The sequence below is a fragment of the Helianthus annuus genome, chromosome 1 (genome assembly GCF_002127325.2).
Source record: "Helianthus annuus cultivar XRQ/B chromosome 1, HanXRQr2.0-SUNRISE, whole genome shotgun sequence".
NCBI lineage: Eukaryota > Viridiplantae > Streptophyta > Magnoliopsida > Asterales > Asteraceae > Helianthus > Helianthus annuus.
In genome coordinates, this window is record NC_035433.2 from 32,729,267 (window position 1) to 32,749,233 (window position 19,967).

At 35.9% G+C, this 19,967-nt stretch overlaps 1 protein-coding gene and 2 long non-coding RNA genes across 10 annotated transcripts in view; 2 read left to right on the forward strand and 1 right to left on the reverse strand.

Moving 5' to 3' along the window:
• Nucleotides 1-8,973, reverse strand: part of LOC110864993 (lysine-specific demethylase JMJ25) — an 18,765-nt gene extending 9,792 nt beyond the window's left edge. For 6 of the 8 annotated variants that reach the window (XR_002550239.2, XR_004893443.1, XM_022114171.2 and 3 more), the window contains exons 1-11: nucleotides 8,678-8,973; nucleotides 6,704-7,707; nucleotides 6,506-6,624; nucleotides 6,316-6,409; nucleotides 6,096-6,228; nucleotides 5,947-6,010; nucleotides 5,166-5,859; nucleotides 4,013-4,342; nucleotides 3,570-3,914; nucleotides 3,400-3,472; nucleotides 3,237-3,322 (exon numbers count right to left, since the gene is read on the reverse strand). Coding sequence is in view for 6 of the 8 variants with exons in the window: in XM_022114171.2 (XP_021969863.1) it covers nucleotides 3,237-3,322; nucleotides 3,400-3,472; nucleotides 3,570-3,914; nucleotides 4,013-4,342; nucleotides 5,166-5,859; nucleotides 5,947-6,010; nucleotides 6,096-6,228; nucleotides 6,316-6,409; nucleotides 6,506-6,624; nucleotides 6,704-7,705 (2,940 nt within the window). In the remaining 2 variants the exon portion in view is untranslated. Of the gene's footprint in view, nucleotides 1-1,612; nucleotides 2,909-3,236; nucleotides 3,323-3,399; nucleotides 3,473-3,569; nucleotides 3,915-4,012; nucleotides 4,343-5,165; nucleotides 5,860-5,946; nucleotides 6,011-6,095; nucleotides 6,229-6,315; nucleotides 6,410-6,505; nucleotides 6,625-6,703; nucleotides 7,708-8,677 lie in introns of those variants that run through there. The other 2 variants (XM_022114184.2, XM_035990327.1) reach the window with 2 other exon arrangements.
• Nucleotides 8,974-10,061: 1,088 nt separating this feature from the next.
• Nucleotides 10,062-12,662, forward strand: LOC118492376. The gene is made up of 3 exons (XR_004893468.1): nucleotides 10,062-10,396; nucleotides 11,134-11,631; nucleotides 12,627-12,662. It is a non-coding gene; the product is annotated as an uncharacterized LOC118492376 (long non-coding RNA).
• Nucleotides 12,663-16,947: 4,285 nt separating this feature from the next.
• LOC110935925 lies at nucleotides 16,948-18,577 on the forward strand. The gene is made up of 2 exons (XR_002589555.2): nucleotides 16,948-17,410; nucleotides 18,406-18,577. It is a non-coding gene; the product is annotated as an uncharacterized LOC110935925 (long non-coding RNA).
• Nucleotides 18,578-19,967: the final 1,390 nt, after the last annotated feature.

Consider the following 19,967-nt stretch of genomic DNA (forward strand, 5'->3'; position numbering starts at 1 on the left):
AAAGATATGTACACTAATCGAGACAAAGTACCAAAAAAGGACTAGTTTCTCATGTTTCCTTCTATGTATACTCACAACACCATAATTCTTGTTTCTACATGTCCAGAATTTCGTGTGGGGTCATGTAATACCAAGATTAAGCTAAATTCCTAATGCAAAAAAGCGTTCACTTTCAGCTGATTCAGCATGAACCAATGGGCAACTGATAGCAGAAACTAATGTGTGTGTGTGAGAGGGAGAGATATGCAGGGTGATAGCAATTGCGACCCAGAATCACAAGACGTCGGTAAAGTCAGGTTAGATATAGTCATATGGGTCAGGTTGAACCGACTGGTCAACATTAACATAATTCAAGCGAGCCAAACCGGACTACCATTCACGTTCAAATGGGTTGATTTCATCCATGCATGTATTCCCCACGTTCACCCATGTTTTCCTATATCCTTATTTTCCCTTTATCAATTATTTATATTTCTTTCTTTTCTTGTAAGTTATATTCCGTAATAGTAGCATAGTGGTGTGTTGGTTAACTTTCTTTTCCTGTATGTAAACGTATTATCTTAATGAAAGAAGTTAGTAAGTTTTAGAATGATTTTTTTTTTCTTGTGTTAGTTATCTCATGTTCATGGGTTAATTAATTCGTCTATGCTAGCTCAACCGTGGCGTGTTGGTGGTGAACTTAGACACGATTCTCTAACCGTAGTGATGTATCTGTATCTTCGGTTAGACGTCGCAGCCATACCGTTTCGTTTGGTGGTGAATCTGTATCCAAACGAGCCGTAGAACTATCTTTTATTTTACCATGATTCGGGACAATACTCCTATCATTTGATATCAGAACTCGGCTCGTTCCATCTCGCTTCATCCCGATTCTCTACTCTGTAAAACACACAAAACGGTTGCAGGTATAATTTTTTGTTCTGATCTTCAAAAGGTAGCCTTAGTTAACCACTTCAAATGGTGGTTCGAAGAATCCTCAACAGTTCAACAGATCACAAAGGAGAATTTCGACGAGAGACTATTTTCCAAACTCGATGCACTGTGGCCGGAAAAGTGTGTACAGTGATTGTCGATGGAGATTGTTGTACCAACATCGCTTCCCAAACTTTGGTTTCAAAATTGAAGCTCGCAACTGTGCCGCACCCATCACCGTATATTCTTGAGTAGCTCAATGAGAGAGAAGGTATTCTAGTCTCTAATCGGATGTTTGTGATGTTTTATTAGACAGGCCTTGGCTATTTGATAGAAGGGTAATACATGACGGGCTCAAGAACACATACTCGTTTGTTCACAACAATCGAAGAATTACCCTCACGCCAAATAACTCCCGCCAGATCAACCTTAAACGAGCTTCAACCAATTAAAGAGCAAGTAGCAATAACCGATGATAATTGTGATAATGGCACGCCCAGGGAAGATGGTTCAGATATTGAATCTTTGGTGTTCAAAGAATTGAAAAATAAAAAAAGAAGATGATGGTGGACAATTTACACAAATGAACTCTAATATTTTTAGTAAAAGTATGGCTGAAAATGCATTTGATGTTCCTACCATGTCTGACTCAATGAGGTTTTGAATCAGATTTAGGTAGTCCCTACACTGACTCCAACAATGAGCTTAATTAAGCTATATGGTTACTGTGCACAGGAAATTATACATGTTTCGGATTGTGTATCTACAATCACGGAATCTCTACATGGCAATATAAATATGCATAACAATGGTGTGCACTATATGAAAGAAATTCCTCCTGAACCACCACCAAAGCACGGGGTACAGCACAAGATATTATTTCATGATATGAACCAATTGTTATGGTACCCATCCCAATTTCGTTTCAAACCATACGCCATCAGATATCCACCGGAAATACCTCCTGAGCCACCGCCTGATGATTGTCTTAAGTTTGAGGACAAACTTTTTCGAAGACGACGAGAATGATAGCAATTGTGACCCGGAATCGCAAGGCGTCGGTACAGTCAGGTTAGATATAGTCATATGGGTCGGGTTGAACCGACGGGTCAACATTAACATAATTCAAGCGAGTCAAACCGGACTACCATTCAGGTTCAAATGGGTTGATTTCATCCATGCATGTATTCTCACGTTCACCCATATTTTCCTATATCCTTATTTTCCCTTTCTCAATTATTTTTGTTTCTTTCTTTTCTTGTAAGCTATGTAGCACAAGAACGGGTACGGGACTGGGGCACAGGGACGAAGGCAAAACTCAAAGATCCAAGATAAAGGTACGGAAAAAATATAAAAAAAAATAAAAATATATTAAACAAAGTCCAAAATAGAACGGCAACCTCCAAAAACCCAATATCTTCCATTGAATCAAACAATAGAGAAACAAAATAATTTATATGTTTTTAATTTTTTATCAAACAAAATAACAAATAAAAAATAATAAAAACTAAAACCTATTTGAAGTGTTTCAAGTATTTTGTGAGGTCCAAATAACCTTTAATGAATACTACTTTTAGAATTGAGCCACATAAACTTTAAAAAAGCCCAGAAATAATAAAATAAAGGTCGTAAACTGTTTTCTCACTTCATATTCCCCATTTAATCCTAATACCTACCACCGCAAAATTTATGTTACCTTCTATCTTGTAGTTTTCTTTCAACTAGGGAAACAACGCAACAACTGAAGGGTCAGATAATTAACAAACGTCCCTATTAGCCAACTTGTTCCTCCTAAGCGAGTGAAACCCGGAAAGTTTTGGAGCCGTCCCAATAACCCGGAAACGTTTAGGAAACATCCCCATGGCGTTTCCGTCCCCGGTACAGGTACTCCCTCTAAACAGGCGTTCCCGTGCATCATAGCTTGTAAGTTATGTTCCATAATAGTAGCATAGTGGTGTGTTGGTTAACTTTCTTTTCCTATATGTAAACGTATTATCTTAATGAAAGAAGTTAGTGAGTTTTAGAATGATTTTTTTTCTTGTGTTAATTATCTCATGTTCGTGGGTTAATTAATTCGTCTATGCTAGCTCAACCATGGCGTGCTGGGTGGTGAACTTAGACACGATTCTCTAACCGTAGTGGTGTATCTGTATCTTCGGTTAGACGTCGCAGCCCTAACGTTTCGTTTGGTGGTGAATCTGTATCCAAACGAGCCGTAGAACTATCTTTTATTTTACCGTTTGATTTGAACCGGTGATTCGGGACAATACTCCTATCATGGGGGAGTGGGTTATACAAAATGCAAATGAGAGTAAGAACTGTACCTTCAGATTTCTCACTTGGTGTGGACATCCAGCAGGAATAAAAACCGCCTCTCCCAGCCTTTGTTCAAACGTCCATGGTTCTATACCTAATAGATGTACAATTATTCCATTAATTACAATTTTATGAATATACATGACAGAAACTGAATTGACAAATACCAACCATATTCCTCTTTTAGCCGCTTTTTATGTTCCAACGTCAAGTAAAATGTTTGGTCATGAATTGGATGATAAACCTTCAAAAAACAACCCAAGCCTAAAGCTTATGCCAAAGATAGCACAAGGAGAAGTATAGAAAACCAAAGCTAGCAAACGTAAAGTGCACATTCATACCTTCTCAACAGGACAACAATATGTAAATCGAAATTCTTTTGAGTGCTTTAGTAAATATTCCTGTAACTTCGGTACATCTTCTCTTCTGAAAATATCCCAAAGAGCACTACCCGTTTCTTCAGCATCTTCTTGCGGAGCAAAATCACGCAAACTACCTGCATTTGAGTCTTCTTCCTCATTTAAAGTATGCTCATCTTTCTTTCCCCAAGATCCAGCAACATATTCGTAAAGTTTTCCATTTTTTTCTCTTTTATCCTGAGCTCTGTGTCTTTTCTTTAACTCCTGAATTGCCCACTTCTGATTATTACTTACTGACACCTTAGCTGTGTGTGTCAATATGTTCACCTGCACCAATGGAACACAACTCATGCATAAAAATGGTGACTTGATTACTTGAATCAAGTTTTGTATTTAAATATGAAAAAGTAAATAACATATCATACAGCATCAGACATATCACAATGCAGCATAGTAACAGAATCCCCTCTTCCAAGTTCTTCAGCCATTCCATACGCAATATACGTCTTTGGACCCAAATCAGGTTTAAGGACAGCTGGCGGTAACTTGACAGCGAGATTGAGAAACCCTGATCTTGGATCGGTATACAGTTGGAAAGGCAATGCACTGATAAACTCATCACAATGACGTGGTAGAAGATCCTCAAACTTATCAGATGGTGGCCAATCCTTCAGCTTCAGCATCTCCGGCCACGAATTCAAATACTGCCTTCCTTCTATATAACCTTTAAAAAATTTCCGAGTACTAATTTCAACCTGTAAATGCCAAAGTGGAGTTCAGAGACGGTGCAATAAAGTACAAAATAACAAACGCGTTAAAGATAATATCCCCAATGGCCAAATTACCAATTAAACCGCCTGAAATACAACACAACCCAAATTGACCATTCCATAACTAAATGAGGTGATATTTCCACCTCTAACTAGAGGTGTGCACGGTTCGGTTCGGTCTTTATGGTAAAATCATAACCGAAATGTTCGGTTTTCAGTTATTGTAAACCGTTTGGTTTCGGTTTTTTCGGTTTCAGCAAAGGTTCGGTTCGGTTCGGTTTTTTGAACTAGATTCAAAAATATAATCCTAGATTCAAAAATCTTTCTTAGATGCTTACATTTAACTTATTGTATTTAACCTTTTTAATTAATATTGTTCATAATACCTAACCTTCTAATCTATTTTTGTGTTTCTCCAAAGTTTTTATTAAGACATTTTCTTTTATAATACTTCGAAATCATTTAACTTATATGTTAAATTTTGTTATTTCTTGTAGGTAATGGATAAAATTTTCAAAGATAGATAAACATGTTAATATTTTTGTTATAAATACTTAACATTCAAGAATAAAACTAATAATTCCTAAATCAATATATAACAAACATTAAAAAACGATTTTTTAGGTTATTCGGTTAGGTTTTTTCGGTTTTCAAAAAATGTAAAACCGTAAATTCGGTTCGGAACGTTTATAACTAAAGGTAACACCTCTAACCAATGCTAAACATAAATAGTCACTCTCTAAGGAACATTTATAACTAAAAGTAACAACTGGCTGCAATAACTACAAATAAGAGAAGGCAGAATTACCTCACAACCAGCCAAGCAATCTATAGCCTTCACTTGTGACATCTTTGACCTGACATTTGGATCCACATGTTCACATAACGCACGCCACATAACTGTGGGCTCCCAGCTTAAACCAGGTGTCTGTTCTAGAACCTTCTTAACAATTAGTGGTTCACCTTTAGCCCAATGGTGTCTAAATCGAAGGAGCTCGACTTCATTAGAATTAGGGTAGTATAAGTAGTTATCATCAGAGTCTTCTCTGCTTGCTGCTTGTAGATGCGTCTTGCCAACACTTGTAAAAGAATTTGTAATAATGTTTGATTCATCAATTTTGTATTTGTTTAATATACACTCAGCTTTTGCTTCCAAACCTGGTAACCAATCCTCCTGTAAAAGACGCTTGAGCTCCAATAAACAATTACCACATCCACCCATATCCTTTGGAGCACAAAACAAACTCCCATCGTTATTAGCTACCCATTCAACAACAGAATCACAGGTCCTTTTGGGAATATTTTCATGAAAAGAATCTTGTAGAATGTCAGGGTCCCCACCATGAATATAATCAGAACCTCTATCGAAGTACCTGTAATCAACTTTTCTTTGATCACAAAGACCGTTATTCCTTAAGTCACGACAGCAACTAAGACATAGCTCGTATGAGCATTCTCCACAACTTCGATGAAGATCAATGATTGATGTTGAACAGTAGTTGCTGCTCCATGAAAACAACAGGCACACAGTTAAGGTAGTTAAAAAGAATAGACTCACTCATTATAAAAGTAATTAACAAGAAATTTACCAATAGACACGTTCGTCAGGTAGATAGCTAGTCTGACCTACTGTAATTGAAGACTCTGATACCCCTGAATACAAGAAACACATTCACTTCACTAAATTTGTTATTTTCATGAAGAAAACGAAGTTATTAACATTTCTTTAAATGATTACCATGAACGCGTGCTTCGAACTCTATCTCCTTGTTTTGTTCATCACGAATTTGTTTTAGAAATGGCAGGGTTAAGTTGATAATATAGAGAAGATGCTGCAACTTCTCGGCATCGGTGAGATCTACGCTTGACATCTGTTGTTTAGAGAGTGTCAAAATAAGATGGTTATAACTTGCAACATGTTATTGTATGACTTTATGTTTTCAGAAAGCATAACAAACCTTAAAACTTGAGTGCAAGCACAAGTTGCAGTTGCAATTTACACGGCAATAAGGGCATAAATCTGCAACTTCTTCTTCTGATAACTGAGGATACCTGTCAAGAAATATAATCCATTTATGAGCAAATCCGCATCGTGTCACATACTCGCATTAAAGCCAAAAAAAATGGAAACAGTAGTAGAAGTGTTACCATTGTCTGATGCACTGGATACAGTACATTTCATCACATTTGGTGCAGGGAACAACAGTCTTTCTTTCATTTCTCTTACATTGATGACACTTGGGCTGCTCTTTTCCATTTTTCTGATCCTGGTAGATTATAGTAGGGAATATAAAGGAAAACCAGCAAATATAGGAGGGTAAAACCGTAATAAGAACAAGCCTATACCTTGACGTTGGTAGCAACACTTGTAGGGCCACCCGATGAAGCAGAACTACAATATTCTATGTATTTGTTTCTCTTTTTCATAACCGTATCATTTGAGCTACTGCTTTTACTCGAATAAGATTTCACCAGAGACGTTTGTTTTTTGTCTTCTATGAAGCCAACATGCTTTTCCACTTTACTGCCTTTCATACTTCCGTTCATCTCAACATTATTCAACTCATGTTGCTCCATCGATGTCGAAATTACACTTCCAACATCTTCATCTACATCATATTCACTAGCATATTCGTTTTCTTCATCATATTCATCTACCCAATCACAATACAACATATCGTCTTTAATAAGTTTGTTTCCATTAGAAACAGGACGACGGCTTCTTGATTTCTGTACGTTACATGGGCTACTGTTAACATCAGTTTGTTTGCTCTTATTGCTGTCTTTAAGTTCCTCTTCCTCCTGCTTATCTTCCAAAAGGTTGGTTGTAGCACATTGTTTTTTGTTTGACAGTTCATTCTTGTTTAAATCACCTTTGTTCTTGGAGTTTTGTTTCCCATTTGAAGCTTTGCAATCTTTAGGAGGTCTTCCTCTACGTTTTGAAGCTTTAGATCTTTTACGCGGTGGATACAGAGTGTAGTCATCATCATCTTCATCTTCCTCATTATAATCCATATCAGAGTCACTAGCATCAGTTATAACAGATTTCCCATATAAACCTTTGTTTCCATGAGCTGTTTCTGTCTTAGTTAAACCTTTTGTTTTCGGTGTTGATGTGTTCTTCCTAATTTGAACATTTGCTTTTTCATCTTCAAGATCACCAGATAAACATAATTCTTTCTGGATAGAAGATCGTTTCCTTTTCATTGGTGACCGTTGAGAAGTCACAAGGTTGTGAACCTTTCTCTCCCTTTTAATTCCAAGAACACTGCTTGAGACTTGCCTCACTTTCCCTTCTTTAGTACTATAACTACCAACTTGATTTTCCTTTTGAACTAGCACATCCATCACTACTGACACAGAAAACAGAGATACATATTAAGAAAAACCGAAACAGCTTATAGCACTGGTTCATCCAATATACAGATGAAACAGATTTCAAAATTCTCCTAATTTGCAAAGTCAATCACCAAATCAAGCTGTAATTCCTTATAAGTTATAACTAAAGTTAAACTCAACAAAATTAAAGTGAAAATATGTCATAAGTCTGCTTACAGTCAGTCTGCAACTAGCTCAATTCAGAATCTCACCAAAACATGCTGTCAGTCTTGACAAATTTTCACCCCAAATGGACTCACCAGTCAATAAAACTAAATTATGAAGTAAATTTCAAAATCACGAACGATCAGATCATCAACAGATCATTTTTCAATCAGAAACAACAAATCAAACACTGCTAAATCAAGCAAATAGAAATCTGCAAAGTCAACTATCAAATCAAATCAGGTTGTAGTTTCCTTTTAACTAAAGTTGAGCTCAATTCAGAATCTAACAAATACATGATGTCAGGCTTGTCATTATATACCGAAAACCGAGGCCAAAAGGCGCGAACTCAAATCATCAACAATGAATTAAACATAAACACTACTAAATCAAGCAAATTTAAATCTGCAAAGTAACTTAGCTAGGTCACAAAAAAAAAAAAAAAAAAAAAAAAAAAAAACACACACACACACTCTTTACACCTAAAACAGGACAGTTGACTCAGGTCAACTCCGCACGTCAACAAATCAACAAGCACCGTTGCATACCAAACACACACACAAAATCTCGCAAAATATACATTCAATCATCTATACATCAACACTGATTCACCTCACACACACCTCATACATCAAATCAACCCTAAATTCTCCAACTACATGCACATCAATCACTCGCATTCACGCATAATCGATAAACAACAGCAACAACATAACAAACTTTAAACCTAATTTCAAATAAACGAAACAGAAACCAATAGATACGGAATTCACTCACCAGATTCATGAAATCGAGTGGAATTGACGGCAGGAGATGAGGACCGATGGAAGAATCGACAAAGAGATGGGATTGTTGAAGGAGAATCTGGTGAATTGCGTAGGGTTAGGTTAGGGTTTTAAGTTGAGAGAGAAGGCATGTGAACGTAATATTTCTGTTTACGTCGACAATGACAATCGCATGAAAAACGCGAAGGACAGTGGGTGGGCAGCAATGGAAAATATGCTGCGGCTGATGCCAGGTTGGTCTGTTGCAAAAGGCCCATTGTCAGACCATCCACAATCGCAATAGTCATCTTTGGGTGGGATAAGAATTTAGGGCATGTTTGGGTAAGCTTTTGAAACAACTTATTGACTTATTGGTTTTTTGAAAAGTCAGGATTTTGTGACTTATTAACTTATTGGCTTTTCCTCCTCACATACACCCTCTTTGTCAAACATCATTTTAGAGTTTATGACTTTTCAAAAAGCCAATAAGTCAATAAGTTGTTTCAAAAAGCTTACCCAAACATGCCCTTAGTATTATTAGGTTTTGTCGTTTTGGGTAGGTGTGTTTAAAAAACTTGTGGCTCGTAGCTTGTTCGAAACTTGCTTGAAGAAAGCTCGGCTTGAAATTGGCTTGATTGTTAATGAGCCGAGCTCGAGCTTGGTCTGGCTTGGCTCGTGAGCTGGCTCGATAAAGTTTACATCCTTTATTTTTTTTGTCCCACATCGCTTAGAAAACCAAAACTAAGGGAATATTTCCCTCATAAAAGAAGGTAAAGACAATTTACAAAGTGAATTAACTATTTATACTTGCATATTTAGCCATATGGTTAAATTAAATGGCAATTATGGCCCTTAGTCTATGAAGAAATTCATTTTTAAAGTCTTTTTAAGTAGTAAATTTTGCGGTTTTTTTTTAGATCGAGCCAAGCCGAGCTAGCTCGAATTCTAATCGAGTCTATGAAGAAATATGAATGTACAATTATTTTCAACGACATTTTATTACTTACGAAAAACGTATTTACAACGTTCGACAAAATCAGTTTTACGAGATAGCCAAACTTGAAAGTTTTATAAAATAAATATAATTATCTATATTTATTTCAACATAAAAAGTCGGATATCTTTTATAAATAAATATAATTATTTATGTTTGGTTTAAACATCGAGATCTCGGGAATTATTTTATAAAAATAGGCAAAAGTGTAACACCCCGAAAACGGGTTTAGTAATTAAACCTCGTTAATACAAAAGAGTGGGTAAAATACCGTTAGTGGTAGAATTTAACCGGTAAATATTAGGATTTAAATAATTAATCCTAATATTAAACAAAAAGTCAATAAAAGCTTTTAGGAAATAAAAGCTTAGAAGGCCCGAGTTAACGGGACCTAAATTAAACTTAGTCATAAATATTCCCGAACCCGCTAAGCTAACTAGGAATGCTTGACCCGGTTAATAAAAGGGAATATGGATTGTGAATAAGTAGGTTATAATCAACTTAATAACTAACGAAACATGAAGGACCAAAGTTGGATAATTGGAAATAAGGTTTATTTACTAAAAACAAAAATAAAAACACACCACACCTAGTGTGTGCGTGTGTGAGGTCGACCAGGAGAAAGCTCAGGGAGCTCAAACCCTAACTTCCACAACTTGATCAAATTGAAGCCCAAATCAAGAGCCAAATCACTGCATGAACACAAATTCGTGATCACCTAATCATGGGGATTACAAGGTATGTTGAAATATATGATTTGGTGATACCTTGAGATTATGATGAACAATCATAATCGAAATTCTGGAATGAATCTTGAATCTATGAGTGTTATTGTGATTATATCTTGGTGTAGAAACAAACCCTAGTAGAAAATTTGATGAATTGTTGTCAAAACTAGGGAATTGGTGATTACCCTATATTGTGATAAGTGGGTTTTATGTTAATATGATGAACACTAGGAAATAGATTGTTGATCTAGTGCAAATTGACGATTTTGAAGTGAATTCAGAAATTATAGAAGTTAACCACTTTGTAAGATGGTTGATTTATGTGAAATTTGGGGTAAGAGATAAGCTAGAGACATGATAAGTAAACATGTAAAATTCTGCCCTTAAGGTGTTCGTTGAAATGCCTCAAAGAAGGCTCGAAACTAGAATTTTGTAGTTAAAACACCTAGTTGTGATGTTTCGACTATTATGCAAAAAGTGATTAAAGAGAGTTCTAAATGTGTTAAACGCGATTAGAACTTTGGTTAAAACGGAGGTTTAAAGATAACGCCTACCGAGTAGTTAATGAGTGCTAAAACTAGTTGACAACTCGAAAATGCAAATTAGTATACTAATGGGCATTTGACTATTAAAAAGGTCAAACTGACCTATAATACGATAAATAGCAATTTTGATATGAAATGCATAAGGTGGAATAATCGTATTAGAGTATGATTAAACTAACCACCTTGAAAACGATGATGATAGTTTGACGCGTCACAAGCTAGGTGGAAGCCTGGAGTGAAAGCGGGTCAAACAAGTCAAGCATGGAAGAAAAGCGTAGCTCGGATGCAAGGTAAGTGAAACTTACATAATTGTGTAGATTACTTGTTCATTCTATACGTTATAGATGCAATAATGCTAATATTGAAAATATGGATTTCCGACGTGATTGATACGAGTCGGAACATATAAAGATGATAAAAACCATGTTTATGGCAAAAAGGGGATTCGGTAATGAAATCCGGGACGGGATGGATGTATGAATTAGAAGTCAAAAACCATGTTTTTGATTTAATAGGCAACGTTGGGCATATAGGCCGAAGGGGTCAAATGGTGGTAATAACACTATTTGACAATATCGACTAATGCGATTGTCAAGTCTTGTGTTAACAGGAGCGATTAGCGATTCAGTTAATTTCGCCCACACTAAGTGTGATGATAAAAGCAAGGTATAAATTGGGTCTATATGTTGACCCTAGCCAGGTACGTATGCATACGATTATAGTTAACATACCAACTTGGTCAAATAAGTAGTGAAAGCCCCTCGTAGTAAATGAGGGGCTAATGTCGACTAAAATGCCCTTGAAGGGTAAATTGAGCAAACAACTTATAAAGATTGTTTAGGAACTTATCTTACGATCTTGTAACCTTTAGACGCGCATGAAAGTTGTAGACATAAACTTTCATGAGTTAAATGCTTAAATTGTGTGTTGTCGCAAAAATAACACATCCGTAGGATTAAACTCGGAATAAATAGTCCATTTCGTTAAATCCATCACATCCATAGTTGTGGTGGAAGACTAGCTAATAACAAATTGGTGGAACTATGAGGTACATGAGAAATGAGCACCGTCCGTGCTAAAGTGGTCGTAAATACCCTTAACGGGTCAAAATAAGATTTTAAACGAAAACGGGTAAATGATTGTGTAGAAACCCGTGTTCAGTACTTAATATGATTGACAATATTAGAATTTAGGGGTTCATGATGAACGGTGGTCAAACAAACATGTTTGTTTGATAATCACATAGTCGGGTCGAATATTGTTGAAAAGATAATAAGCCGAAGGCTTAAAAGTCTCAATTTTATTTAACCCGGATGTCAGATCTTAACTCCATATAATGGAGAATTAAATTACAAACATGTAGGAAGAAACGGTAGGTCAAACGGATAAGCGGTTTGAAAGATACGAAAGATTTCGTGTCAAATTACGGCAAAATGGAAAGGTGGGATGCAGGTGCCACCGTAAATTACGGTGACACCGTAATTTACGGTGGACCTGAAATGGTTTACGGTGAAACACTCCTGATTTACGATGGAAACAAATCAAAACAAGGACTACCGTAAATTACGGTGTCCACCGTAATTTACGGTGGACCCTGTACAAAATGTATTTTTGATCAGTTTTGTTTCCCGGACTTGTTTAGATACGTTTTAAATCCCGTATGACTAAAGCATTTCATGTTTTTATGAAATGTAGGTACTTTGTGGAAGCCGGAAGACGATCAAGCTCAACAAAGAACCGAACACGATACAGTTACATGCTTCCGCACTTCGCCACGTTGTAAATTTTAAACAACGACTTCGATCACGTTATGTAGAATAATTTATAATTTGTAAAAGTTTTAAATAAACCCGCATTTATATAATATGTGTGGTCTTAACTACACATCTAATTGTGGTATTTACATATAAAATAACTAGGGTGTTACAAGTTGGTATCAGAGCCTTGGTTTAAGAGATTCGAGTATGGTGGGGAGGAACCATGCTTGGACTTAAACCTTATGCTCTTGACAAAGAATAGTGTTCGGTTCGAGGCTTGATCGCAAATCCGGTAAGTACAAGTACGTGAATAGTTAGTATGCTAAAGTGTTGTAAACAACACATAGGGCTATCGTGAGATACGCGTTACCCCAATTAAAATGATTGAAATAGTTGACGAAAATACACGCGTTGACGCGTATAGTAGAAAAAGCCTTGTATTATAATACGGGCGATTATTGAGGTTGACGTTACTAACTTTTGTGAATGTTTTAATTGAAGGACACTCGCGTTTGAAGACGACGAGGGTCAAACGAATTGTGGATATGATGATGAAACGGTCCGAAGTATGACAAGAGGAACATACTCACCGAGGACTAAATCGCGTAATGACCGCGAACAAGGTTAATGGCAAAGAACGCCCGTCACGGAAAACATTACCAGGTGCACATTTTAAATAATAGCATAAATAGTAATATGCAACAATAAGTAGGAACTTAAAAGTTGCATATGTAAAATTAAAAACTTGGAAAGACCTGAATAGAAAACCTATCCGGGATATTGTTTCCAAGAAAAACAGATAGAGGTATTACTTACATAGGGCGTGATGTGAAAACTGTAAAAAGGTCATGCGTGTCATGTGTTAATCGCTTACGATGGCCAAGTAAGTAGCGGCATATGTTACCATGAACTTCTTATGGCGGACACGTTTACATCCGATGTAGTAAGGGCAGGGTGAATGGGACTAATTAAAAAGTGCCCAAATGAATCAGATAAACAAAATATTTGATAATAATGTAAACGCACAACCAAGTGACGGGAGCGTATTACATTAGGATAATGAGCCCGAGTGAAGGGACAAACAAGCATGTAAAATGATTTAGACAAGTATTGGGAGGGAGTGTACTTACACTCGAACCCAGAAAACATCAAGCATGTAAAATGATTTAGACAAGTATTGGGAAGGAGTGTACTTACACTCGAACCCAGAAAACATCAAGCATGTAAAATGATTTAGACAAGTATTGGGAGGGAGTGTACTTACACTCGAACCCAGAAAACATCAAGCATGTAAAATGATTTAGACAAGTATTGGGAAGGAGTGTACTTACACTCGAACCCAGAAAACATCAAGCATGTAAAACGATTTAGACAAATATTGGGAGGGAGTGATACTTACACTCGAACCCGGAGAATGTAAACATGTAAGATGAGTAGATATGCATTGGGAGGGGTGTACTTGCACTCGAACCCGGAAAAATGCAAACATGTAAAGTGATGTAGACATGTATTGGGAGGGGGTGTACTTACACTCGAACCCGGAAAATGCAAACATGTAAAGTGATGTAGACATGTATTGGGAAGGGGTGTTCTTACACTCGAACCCGAAGAATATAAACATGTAAAATGATCAAGATATGCATTGGGAGGTAGTGTACTTACACTCGAACCCGAAGAATACAAATAAGACTCTTAACAGGCCGATTTTGTAAAAACACCAAATTTGAGAACGAAGTAGGAATATAAAAGTGAAACGAAGTCATAATACATACCGTAAAGGTTGCAATAATAACGACTTCGGTAAAACACCCAGTTGGTGGGTAAGGATTTAAACACATGCGTAGACTGAGAAACAGGAACGCGAAATAGAAAGTCAAAAGACTCGGAATATGAGTCATGACTAAAAGATGATAAGAATCTTCGCAAATATAAATTTTGGTAATTGCGTTCAACCATTTCAAAGTTGGACGGGTCAAATAAAGAACGAAGTCTGACATTCATAAGTGATGAAAATTCACCTAAAATGAGTCAAACGAGTCAATTAAGGAAAAATGGAGGGGCCAAAATGACCGACGGGTCATGAACTAAAGCAAAGGGATCATAAGGGCCTCGTCTTAAAGAAACGAAAGCTTAAGAAAATAGCCTACGAGGTTAGGTGAAAGAACCTACGGGTCAATAGAGTAAGGTGAGGGAACTTGTTACGATCCCTCGCGTAAAACGAGAACGAAAAACAATAAATTAGGGGTTGTCAATTCCCTTGACATGAGTAATTGACATAGTTAAGAGAAAAACGTTAGACTAAAATTCAGATTTAGTAAGAAATAATATTTTTATAAATATAAATTCTGACAGGAATTTGAATAGTAATCATAAAGGGTTCAAGTCTTGACGCTGATAGGCGCAAGACGATATATTCGAAAAGTGATCTTTTTGAAAATGAAAGGTTGATATAAATTAAACATGCGTGACACGATCACGGTCAAGAAATGCAATGTGAAGTGGAATCACATTATAACCAAGCGAGCGGTAAAGGTCATTTAAGTAATCTGGTTGCTTGTAAGCGGTAGATTCGGTATAACTAAACCGAACAAATGAATTTTGAAAACAGAAGAAATTGTTGCTAAAAGTGAAAGACTTCACTAAAGACCTTTAAACGGGTCAAGGTAACGGATTCACCAAGAGTTCGATAATATCTAAAAGCGATGGAAATCGCTAAGTTAACTAAACAAGTAAAAATAACGGAATTACGTTATTTCAAGTCACATTATGTCGTATCAGGTACGTAGAGGTTCTGTAACCAGAAAGACATTACCATAATTTTTCTGGTAATACTAACAATTGGTTAGAGTATGAGTAATGCTTAAGAAATTACTCAAGTCAAACGCATTGAGTTTAGAACTCAATGAACTATGTAAGAAAAGGTTTCGAGGACGAAACCTCTTTAAGGGGGTAGACTTGTAACACCCCGAAAACGGGTTTAGTAATTAAACCTCGTTAATACAAAAGAGTGGGTAAAATACCGTTAGTGGTAGAATTTAACCGGTAAATATTAGGATTTAAATAATTAATCCTAATATTAAACAAAAAGTCAATAAAAGCTTTTAGGAAATAAAAGCTTAGAAGGCCCGAGTTAACGGGACCTAAATTAAACTTAGTCATAAATATTCCCGAACCCGCTAAGCTAACTAGGAATGCTTGACCCGGTTAATAAAAGGGAATATGGATTGTGAATAAGTAGGTTATAATCAACTTAATAACTAACGAAACATGAAGGACCAAAGTTGGATAATTGAAAATAAGGTTTATTTACTAAAAACAAAAATAAAAACACACCACACCTAGTGTGTGCGTGTGTGAGGCCGACCAGGAGAAAGCTCAGGGAGCTCAAACCCTAACTTCCACAACTTGATCAAATTGAAGCCCAAATCAAGAGCCAAATCACTGCATGAACACAAATTCGTGATCACCTAATCATGGGGATTACAAGGTATGTTGAAATATATGATTTGGTGATACCTTGAGATTGTGATGAACAATCATAATCGAAATTCTGGAATGAATCTTGAATCTATGAGTGTTATTGTGATTATATCTTGGTGTAGAAACAAACCCTAGTAGAAAATTTGATGAATTGTTGTCAAAACTAGGGAATTGGTGATTACCCTATATTGTGATAAGTGGGTTTTATGTTAATATGATGAACACTAGGAAATAGATTGTTGATCTAGTGCAAATTGACGATTTTGAAGTGAATTCAGAAATTATAGAAGTTAACCACTTTGTAAGATGGTTGATTTATGTGAAATTTGGGGTAAGAGATAAGCTAGAGACATGATAAATAAACATGTAAAATTCTGCCCTTAAGGTGTTCGTTGAAATGCCTCAAAGAAGGCTCGAAACTAGAATTTTGTAGTTAAAACACCTAGTTGTGATGTTTCGACTATTATGCAAAAAGTGATTAAAGAGAGTTCTAAATGTGTTAAACGCGATTAGAACTTTGGTTAAAACGGAGGTCTAAAGATAACGCCTACCGAGTAGTTAATGAGTGCTAAAACTAGTTGACAACTCGAAAATGCAAATTAGTATACTAATGGGCATTTGACTATTAAAAAGGTCAAACTGACCTATAATACGATAAATAGCAATTTTGATATGAAATGCATAAGGTGGAATAATCGTATTAGAGTATGATTAAACTAACCACCTTGAAAACGATGATGATAGTTTGACGCGTCACAAGCTAGGTGGAAGCCTGGAGTGAAAGCGGGTCAAACAAGTCAAGCATGGAAGAAAAGCGTAGCTCGGATGCAAGGTAAGTGAAACTTACATAATTGTGTAGATTACTTGTTCATTCTATACGTTATAGATGCAATAATGCTAATATTGAAAATATAGATTTCCGACGTGATTGATACGAGTCGGAACATATAAAGATGATAAAAACCATGTTTATGGCAAAAAGGGGATTCGGTAATGAAATCCGGGACGGGATGGATGTATGAATTAGAAGTCAAAAACCATGTTTTTGATTTAATAGGCAACGTTGGGCATATAGGCCGAACGGGTCAAATGGTGGTAATAACACTATTTGACAATATCGACTAATGCGATTGTCAAGTCTTGTGTTAACAGGAGCGATTAGCGATTCAGTTAATTTCGCCCACACTAAGTGTGATGATAAAAGCAAGGTATAAATTGGGTCTATATGTTGACCCTAGCCAGGTACGTATGCATACGATTATAGTTAACATACCAACTTGGTCAAATAAGTAGTGAAAGCCCCTCGTAGTAAATGAGGGGCTAATGTCGACTAAAATGCCCTTGAAGGGTAAATTGAGCAAACAACTTATAAAGATTGTTTAGGAACTTATCTTACGATCTTGTAACCTTTAGACGCGCATGAAAGTTGTAGACATAAACTTTCAAGAGTTAAATGCTTAAATTGTGTGTTGTCGCAAAAATAACACATCCGTAGGATTAAACTCGGAATAAATAGTCCATTTCGTTAAATCCATCACATCCATAGTTGTGGTGGAAGACTAGCTAATAACAAATTGGTGGAACTATGAGGTACATGAGAAATGAGCACCGTCCGTGCTAAAGTGGTCGTAAATACCCTTAACGGGTCAAAATAAGATTTTAAACGAAAACGGGTAAATGATTGTGTAGAAACCCGTGTTTAGTACTTAATATGATTGACAATATTAGAATTTAGGGGTTCATGATGAACGGTGGTCAAACAAACATGTTTGTTTGATAATCACATAGTCGGGTCGAATATTGTTGAAAAGATAATAAGCCGAAGGCTTAAAAGTCTCAATTTTATTTAACCCGGATGTCAGATCTTAACTCCATATAATGGAGAATTAAATTACAAACATGTAGGAAGAAACGGTAGGTCAAACGGATAAGCGGTTTGAAAGATACGAAAGATTTCGTGTCAAATTACGGCAAAATGGAAAGGTGGGATGCAGGTGCCACCGTAAATTACGGTGACACCGTAATTTACGGTGGACCTGAAATGGTTTACGGTGAAACACTCCTGATTTACGATGGAAACAAATCAAAACAAGGACTACCGTAAATTACGGTGTCCACCGTAATTTACGATGGACCCTGTACAAAATGTATTTTTGATCAGTTTTGTTTCCCGGACTTGTTTAGATACGTTTTAAATCCCGTATGACTAAAGCATTTCATGTTTTTATGAAATGTAGGTACTTTGTGGAAGCCGGAAGACGATCAAGCTCAACAAAGAACCGAACACGATACAGTTACATGCTTTCGCACTTCGCCACGTTGTAAATTTTAAACAACGAACTTCGATCACATTATGTAGAATAATTTATAATTTGTAAAAGTTTTAAATAAACCCGCATTTATATAATATGTGTGGTCTTAACTACACATATAATTGTGGTATTTACATATAAAATAACTAGGGTGTTACAAAAAGATCAAATACAAATAATCTTAACATACTAAACATACAAATTGAAGGAAGACCCAAAAAGACAAGGTGGCATTTTTGTAATTACCACCAACTATCAAAGTTACAACCAAAAATACCTAAAAAAACACAAAAATTTTTTTTAACATATTTTATTAAAAAATCGCTACATTTTGTTAGCAAAAAAAAAAAAATATTTTTTTTGGCTGCTACTAAAAGTAGCGATTTTTTAATAAAAAATGTTAAAAAAACAAAATAAATTAATTTGTGTGTTTTTTTTTATTTTTTTAGATTTTTTTAGGTTTTTTGGGGGGTTTAGTTTTTAGCATTTTAACTTGGGTGGGGGAGGGGGGGGGGTTAGGTTTTTTTTAGGTTTTTGGGGGTGGGGGAGGGGTTAGGTTTTTTTTTAGGTTTTTGGGGGGTGGGGGGGGGTTAGGTTTTTTTAGGTTTTTAGGGGGTGGGGGTGTATGTTTTTTTTAGGTTTTTGGGGGGTGGTGGGGGGTTTAGGTTTTTTTGGGGGTGGGGGGAGTGGTTAGGTTTTTTTAGGTATATTTGTAGAGTAACTTTGATAGTTATTGATAATTACAAAAATGTCACCTTGTCATTTTGAGTTTTCCTTCAATTTGTATGTTTAGTATGTTAAGATTATTTGTACAAGAACTTTACCATATAAAAATAAATATAGTTTATATATTTATTTCAAATATCAAACAATACGAATTCTTTTACAAAAATAAATATAGTTATATATTTATTTCAAACACCAAACAACTCGAATTATTTTTATTAAATAAATATAACTTTTTATATTTATTTCAAACGCCTAAACGGCCTATGCCTATATTTTGATAATTATCGTACGAGACGCGATATATAATACGAGTTCGCTATATATTATTTTCATATAAATATTCGTTGCATACACGTACGACTTCTCGAGACGATTAACGCGATTCCATCGCTATATTTATATATTTTTATATAAATATTTATATATTTTAAATCCCTTGAAAACTAAGTATTTCCACGACTTAGTAATTTCACCGACATTAAATGAAACATAACAAATATATCTCTAACGTTTCCATTAAGTTAACAACTTACCGTCGAATCGTTCGGTTAACGATTCGGTAAAGCTCGGTGACACGCAGTTTAGTTACCGCTTTTATTTAGAAACTTATAAAATATTTCAGTGTTAAGGATATTATAGAATGCACGCTAGCGAATCACGTCTTGGAAACGACCTCACAAAGTCATAATTAGCTAGCTTTGCACAAGGATTTCCAGGTGAGTTCATAACCCCACCTTTTTACGGTTTTACATTTTTAT